General features: G+C 36.7%; 1 protein-coding gene across 1 annotated transcript in view; it reads left to right on the forward strand.

Annotated features, from left to right (window-relative positions):
• The first annotated feature begins 761 nt into the window (after window positions 1-761).
• Window positions 762-7,543, forward strand: part of LOC127446521 (serine/threonine-protein kinase 25-like) — an 8,446-nt gene continuing 1,664 nt past the window's right edge. Inside the window, exons 1-10 of the mRNA XM_051707506.1 lie at window positions 762-890; window positions 1,030-1,260; window positions 1,837-1,893; window positions 3,740-3,848; window positions 3,965-4,122; window positions 4,342-4,527; window positions 6,289-6,434; window positions 6,530-6,632; window positions 6,830-6,901; window positions 7,003-7,139. Of these exons, the coding sequence (XP_051563466.1) occupies window positions 795-890; window positions 1,030-1,260; window positions 1,837-1,893; window positions 3,740-3,848; window positions 3,965-4,122; window positions 4,342-4,527; window positions 6,289-6,434; window positions 6,530-6,632; window positions 6,830-6,901; window positions 7,003-7,139 (1,295 nt within the window). The 5' untranslated portion in view covers window positions 762-794. The remainder of the gene's footprint in view (window positions 891-1,029; window positions 1,261-1,836; window positions 1,894-3,739; window positions 3,849-3,964; window positions 4,123-4,341; window positions 4,528-6,288; window positions 6,435-6,529; window positions 6,633-6,829; window positions 6,902-7,002; window positions 7,140-7,543) is intronic.

The following is a 7,543-nucleotide window of genomic DNA, read 5'->3' on the forward strand; positions in this document are numbered from 1 at the left end:
ACGTTAAACGTAATTTTTAACTGCTCCACTAAATAATTGCATGTACTGTACATGCAGTGTTTATTTAAATACACTATAACATTGTACTGCACTGTAAAGTGTGACACACGCCCTATGTGCACTAATGATTTTGGTGTTCCTCATGGATGGATGGATGCATAAAATTCTCTTTCATTAATGGTTTTCCAATATGGTCACAAATGTATCATGCATCTCTAGTGACGACCTAGTATTTGGCATTAAAGGATAATTGATGCTGGCTATTTAGTTTGTAATACATTTAAAAGGGTAGTTTTGTTGCCCATGCTCAGCTTTTGTAGTCGCATTAGGGTAATTGCACTTTAATTTGGTTTTGATAAGGAATTAGAGTTTTAGATCTATAGGTAGATCTTTGACCAGAAAGTGGCACACCCAACGATCACCCGTCCTAGTTAGCAGAGTAATAAACCCATGTTTCAGGGAGTTATTAGAAGGCATACCAAGTTCAGTTATCCCAGTTACTTTAATGGGGGCTCCAGTGTTTCGATGATACAGAGAGTAGGAAAGATCAGTGGTTAGATTGCTCAGTCTTTAAACAAAGTTCAGTTAGTCAAACAAATGCAGAAATCAGATGTTGAACTGATACCAAGAGTTGTCCCTGTTATCTCCTGAACTTTGAGATCAAGAAGTGGTTGTTGTATTTTCATAAAACAGTGCCACTTCCACATGGATTGTTTATTACAATTTACTTTATGCTACACAGAACAAGGAAGCAGAGGCTCTAATTATTTTCCTAGCAGACCGAGGGCAGAAAAATGAGAAAACTGCATCAAAAACTTCAGTGGATTTCCAGTAGTCCCCAGAATGGATTCTCATCTTCTCTGAACCAACAGAAGAGGAACTATCCTCTGGTAGACCTTCCTGAACTTCTTGCTTGTTAAAAAGGGGCAAAACATGTAGAGTGCACTGCTGATCTTAGGAATAAACATCTCGTCGTATACAACAGGTACAAATTTTTTAATCTTTCTATTTGGGGTGTTTTTGTGTCAGAATCCTCACCTGAATCCTGAGGAATACTTCACCCAATTGGATCGAATTGGCAAAGGCTCTTTTGGAGAGGTCTACAAGGGCATAAACAACCACACAAAAGAGGTGGTGGCCATTAAGATTATTGACTTGGAGGAGGCAGAGGATGAGATTGAGGACATCCAGCAGGAGATCACACTGCTCAGCCAGTGTGACAGCCCTTATGTCACCAAATACTACAGCTCCTATCTGATGGTCGGTGGTCTTTCTTTCTTATAAAATGCTATTTTAAACCATCTTTTCACATTTTAAAGGAATAGTTCATTCAAATGTCATGCTTTTTCTGTCCAAGCTGCTCTTTGCCATACAACAAAAGTTGACAGCGACAAGTAGCTGTTAAACTCCCAAAACAACAAAAAAGCCCCACAAAAGTGGTCATTTTTGGGGTGAACTATTCTGCCCTGCTAAGGCAAAATGAAGTAACTATGCCAGCACTGAAACTGAGAAAAAAGGCTTCAAAGTTTTTTTTTAATTGTCCAGCCAAATGTTTTGTATATGCACACATTGTAATGCAATGATTAGATATATGCATGAATCTGAGCATTGTTGAAACAAACCTTTCTGTCACACCTAGGACAGATCATAGTCTAAGAGACCCAATTTCAGTCATTTTTCAGTCATTCATCTGATTTGTAACTCAATTTCAAATCGTGTAGTTACTGTATTTTGCCGTTGCACAGAAGTATTCTTTTAAGGGATTTCATTAAACGTCTATTTAGATTATGCTGCAACTTTAAAGGAATGTTTTGTGTGTGTGTGTGTTTTTCTCAGGGGACTAAACTATGGATTATTATGGAATATTTGGGAGGTGGATCAGCCTTGGACTTAGTAAGTTGGTCTGTACAGCTGGAATTGGAGATGTTAATGGGTTCTTGAAAGCAAGAAAGCACTGAACTACAGAAATGACTGAAAGAATTACACTGGAAAATGTTGATTATCACTACATTTGATATTAGTATCAGAAATGAGGGCATATTTTTTTCGAACCGTATGAAAACACGCAGTGTGATGTCCTATGCTTCAATTGAATCAATTAATTGAAATATATTTTCAAAATGAGCAATTTTTTTTTTTAATGTTTCCTATAAAATCAAATAAACAGGAAATACAAAAGTATCTGTAAATAATGCACAAGAAATCATAAAGGAATAGCTCCCTCAAAAATGACTATTGTGTCATCACTTACCCTCATGTTGTTCCAAACCCACATAACTAACTAACTTTTGTGGAACACAAAAGGAGATTTTAGGCAAAATGTTAAGACTGACAGCTCAGTCTCCGTTTACTTTCATTGTATGGATAAAAAGAGCAGTGTCAAAATTCTTCAAAATTTCTCTGTGTTCCAAGGAAGAAAGTCATACAGGTTTGGCATGAAATGAGGGGCGTAAATGACAACAGAATTTTTTGTTTTTAGGCAAACTCTCCCTTTAACACAATAACAAGTCAGTGAATACAGAAATATGACAGCTACAGGTCACTATGGTGTCTAAATATAGCTAAACAAATAAAGAGACAGAATAGAAAAAAACTTGGACTATTTACCTAAAGTATTTGAAATATATCAAATGTTCAATAACTAATAAAAATAAACAGAGGAATGCACTTTTTTGCCCCTATATTTTAAATATCTGGGTTATTTTCACTTTCAGTGGCATTTTTAAGCAATATCTTTATTGATTTTGACAACAAAAAATATATCAACCCCAGACACAACAATAGACAGAAAGCAGAACAAAAGACATAAAAAGGTATATATAAAAGTAAACAACAACAAATCTGATAATATAGACATACCAACATCCATTGGAAACATTTAATACAGCATCTTGAGATCGAAGTGTTGTTAAAGGGATAGTTCACCCAAAAATGAAAATTCTCTCATCATATACTCACCCTTATGCCATCCCAGATGTGTATGACTTTCTTTCTTCAGCAGACCACAAATGAAGATTTTTCATAGAATTTCTCAGCTCTTTTGGACAATTCAATGCAAGTGAATTGGTGCCAACATTTTGAAGCTCCAATAATCACATAAATCAGCATAAAAGTAATCCATATAATTCTAGTGGTTAAATCAATGTCTTCAGAAGCTATTTGATAGGTGTAGGTGAGAAACAGATCAATATGTTTGTTAATTTTTACTATAAATTATCCTCCCTGCTCAGTAAATCTCCACTTTAACTTTCACATTCTTCTTATGTTTTTGGTGATTCATATTATTTATGCATACACCCCCTACTGGGCAGGGAGAAGAATTTCTAGCAAAAATAGACTTAAATATTTATCTGTTTCTCACTCACATCTATCATATCAAATCAGAGGACATGGATTTAACCACTGGAGTCTTATGGATTACTTTTATGCTGCCTTTATGTGCTTTTTGGAGTATCAACATTTTGTCACCCATTCACTTGCATTGTATGGACCTACAGAGCTGAGATATTCTTCTAAAAATCTTTGTGTTCTGCTGAAGAAAGAAAGTCACACATCTGGGATGGCACGGGGGTGAGTAAATGATGAGAGAATTTTCATTTTTGAGTGAACTATTCCTTTAAACTGAAAGAATATTGTTTGGATCTGATTCCTTCAAAATTAAAAAAACAAATGTATAAATAGCTCAAACCCTGGTTAATTTCTGCCTCTGTTCGACATCCTCTACTGTGTTATTGGACAGCTAAAGCCAGGGCCTCTGAAGGAGACATACATTGCCACCATCCTCAGAGAAATACTGAAAGGACTCGACTACCTCCACTCAGAAAGGAAGATTCACAGAGATATCAAAGGTCCGTATTTAAAACTTGTCTCTACTTTTAAATTAGTTTTGTTGATTATTCTTGTTGATTTTAGTGCTGTGAACATTAAGTGATAATACTGATAACCTCCTACCCTTTGGCTACAGCGGCCAACGTGTTGCTATCCGAACATGGAGAAGTGAAGCTGGCAGATTTTGGTGTGGCAGGCCAGTTGACAGACACACAGATTAAGAGGAACACATTTGTAGGAACACCATTTTGGATGGCACCAGAGGTTATCAAACAGTCTGCATATGACTTCAAGGTAAGAATACGTCCCTGTCTCATCTGCTCTTGAGTTTGACATTTACTTAACAGGTATTATGTTCAAGTCTTCCACGTGAACATCTGTTAGCTAGTAAGGACTGAAGACTGCTTCTGTTCTGTAATGAAAATAAGCTCAATAAAATATTCAGAGACAGACAGATGGTAAAAGCACTCACCCCCAACTTTTTTTTTACCCTTTTCTTTCCATCTGTCTTAGGCTGACATCTGGTCCTTGGGTATCACAGCCATTGAGCTTGCTCAAGGAGAGCCCCCAAACTCAGAACTTCATCCCATGAGAGTCCTGTTCCTCATCCCTAAAAATAACCCCCCCACCCTGGAAGGCTCCTACAGCAAGCCCTTTAAGGACTTTGTTGAAGCTTGTCTCAATAAAGACCCACAATTTGTTAGTACCTCTGCACATTTAGTACTTGGAAGAATAGATCCTATTCTAATGCTGTTTAATTCAAGCAGTGTTCCCTCAAGTAATGTGTTTTTTGAAATCAGTATAAACAGTTTGAACCTTTAAGCCTTAAAGACAGTACCGGTCAGAAGTTTGAACACACCTACTAATTCTTTATTACTAATTTCCACATGTTAGAATAATTGTTAAAGCTGAAGTATGCAATTTCTGTGCCACTAGCGCCACCAAACTGAATTGCAAAAACTTTTTTTTTTTTTTTTTTTTTTTTTTGCTCAAAACAGCTTTCTGAATACCCCCATCTGCCATTGATCAAACAAAGAGATAGTCCCGCCCCCAACTCACTCGCCATTGGTTGAGAAACGTTGTTGGGGCAGGTCTAAGCGTGTCTCAAAACAAACAGAGCAATTTTCATAGCACCACAGAAACAGTGTTTTCAATTTTCTAGAAAATTAACCTTACCAATAGTTGTGTCTACATATTAAGCTGGGATATGGAGAAAGTATATTAACACAGAAAAAAAAAAATACTTCAGCTTTAAGTCATAACAACTATGAAATAACACAAATTGAAGTATGAGAAATACAGTGACTAAAAATGTTGAACAAATCAAAACTATGTTATATTTGGATTCTTCAAAGTAGCCACCATTTTCACACTCTTGGTACTTCCTCAACCAAATTTATGAAGTGCTACCTGGGATGCTTTTCTTTAAGGAGAACTTAGGCACATTTGTCTGCTTTAAACCTTCTCTGCCTTGTCCAGCTTATCCATTTAAATAAATTCTTTAATTAAAATTTTAGTTTTGTAGAGAAATTCATACATAGACAATTTACACTCACTGAGCACTTTATTAGGAACACCTGTACACCTGTGATTATTTAAACAGCCAATCGTGTGGCAGCAATGCAATGCATAAAATCATGTAGATACGGGTCAGGAGCTTCAGTTAATGTTCACATCAACCATCAGAATGGGGAAAAAAAATGTGATTAAGGGATTTGGACCGTGGCATGATTTTTAGGTCCAGATGGGCTGGTATGAGTATTTCTGTAACTGCTGATCTCCTGGGATTTTCACACACAACAGTCTCTAGAGTTGGTGCCAAAAACAAAAAACATTCAGTGCGTGGCAGTTTTGTGATGGAAACACCTTGTTGATGAGAGAGGTCAATGAAGAATGGCCAGACTGGTTCGAGCCGACAGAAAGGCTATTGTAACTCAGATAACCACTCCATAATATTGTAGTGAGCAGAACAGCATCTCAGAATGCACAACATGTTGAACCTTGAGTTGGATGGGCTACAAAAGCAGAAGACCACATCTGGCACTTTATTAGGACCATAGCGTTCTTAAAGTGCTCAGTGAGTGTATATTTTTCCCACAAAACTAATTTCAAGCATTAAGCAAAAACCTTTAGATCAGAAGATCTTTGTGAAATATTCTTTGTCAGGTGTGTTCAAATTTTTGCCTGTTACTGTACATGGACACAGTGTTTGTTTTTTTACCTAATTTTGAGAGTACTACATCGTGGAAATAAAAAAAGTTGTAAAATACATAAGGAATTCATGTTTAGTTGAAATTTGGCTACGTATCCAGATACCCTTTATAATACAAACTCTTGCAACAATTTCCTTTAAAACTGTGCAAGCGGTGCACTTCGCTCTTACAGTTAGCATTTAGTGTGAAGATGTTAATTAAACTTGAAATTTGACAGACAGGTTGCTTTGCTGTTTGCATCCCACAGAGACCAACAGCCAAAGAGCTGCTGAAAAACAAATTCATTACCCGCTACACCAAGAAAACCTCATACCTGACAGAACTCATTGATCGATACCGCTGCTGGAGGTCAGAGGGCCACAGGGAGGAATCAAGCTCTGACGACTCGGACATGTAAGTATGTGTCCAGTCCATATTTCTGCTTTGAGCATTCAGTGTTACCTTTGAAAACTGTGTACAGTATGTTTACTTTATATGTTTTAACTCAGGGAAGGGGATGATGGAGACCAATGTCCCAAGTGGACTTTTCCTACTGTACGGCCAAATTCTTTGAACAAGTTACAGAGAGGCCTCAATCATTCAGACAGTAAGGTAATATGTGTTTTAAGGCATAATTATACAACATTTAATTTCAGTCAAACACAACAGCACTCTTGTTCGTGTGATATGGCTTAATTAGTTTTGACAAAGCTATTGGTTTATGTTGAATAGTGGCATTACAAAACTCATGGTTGCCCAATGAGTTTTAAAGCAAGTGATCATCTAGGTAACTCTGTTTTCTATAAAAGACAACAGATGTTTTGAAGAGGCAGCCAAAGTCACCTTCTTTGATGACTTTCATTACGCCCATCTTCAGAGAGGTAACAGGATTTAAACTTACTTTTGGTAATGAGCTTCCAGCCACTACTGGTGCATCTGCCTAAACACTGTGGATTAGCATTCTGACATGTTTTGTTTGCAGATGAAAGAGAAGCGGCGTGTAAGTGGAAGTGGTGTGTGCGCCCTGGAGGAGCTGGAGAACACCTTCAAACTCGCTGAAGAGTCACACCCTGGAATCTCTGATCGGTTAATCAGTCACATCATGGAGAGAGTGTGCAAGTAGGAATTAGTTTTAAATAAATGCAGTTTTTAAAAGGAATGTTCCGGGTTCAATACAAGTAAAGCGCAATCAACAGCATTTTTGGAATTTAGTTTCCCACAAAAACAAAAACTTTTCGTTCCTCGTTTACTTAACAAAAAGCAAAAAAATCACAGTTTTAAAACACTTATAATGGAAGTCAATGGGGCCAGTCCATAAACATTAAAATACACCGTTTCAAAATTATAGCCAAAAGTCTTAAACATTATTATACATGTTAAAATGATTTTAATGTGATAGTCACTTAACCGTAGCTGTATAAAGTTATATCCAATATTACTACTTTGTCATGACTTCACAACGTTGACAAACCCTGTAATCCCGATAAGTGTTTTTATCACACTAAAATCATGTTAACATATAT

This window comes from Myxocyprinus asiaticus, chromosome 9 (assembly GCF_019703515.2).
Source record: "Myxocyprinus asiaticus isolate MX2 ecotype Aquarium Trade chromosome 9, UBuf_Myxa_2, whole genome shotgun sequence".
Lineage (NCBI taxonomy): Eukaryota > Metazoa > Chordata > Actinopteri > Cypriniformes > Catostomidae > Myxocyprinus > Myxocyprinus asiaticus.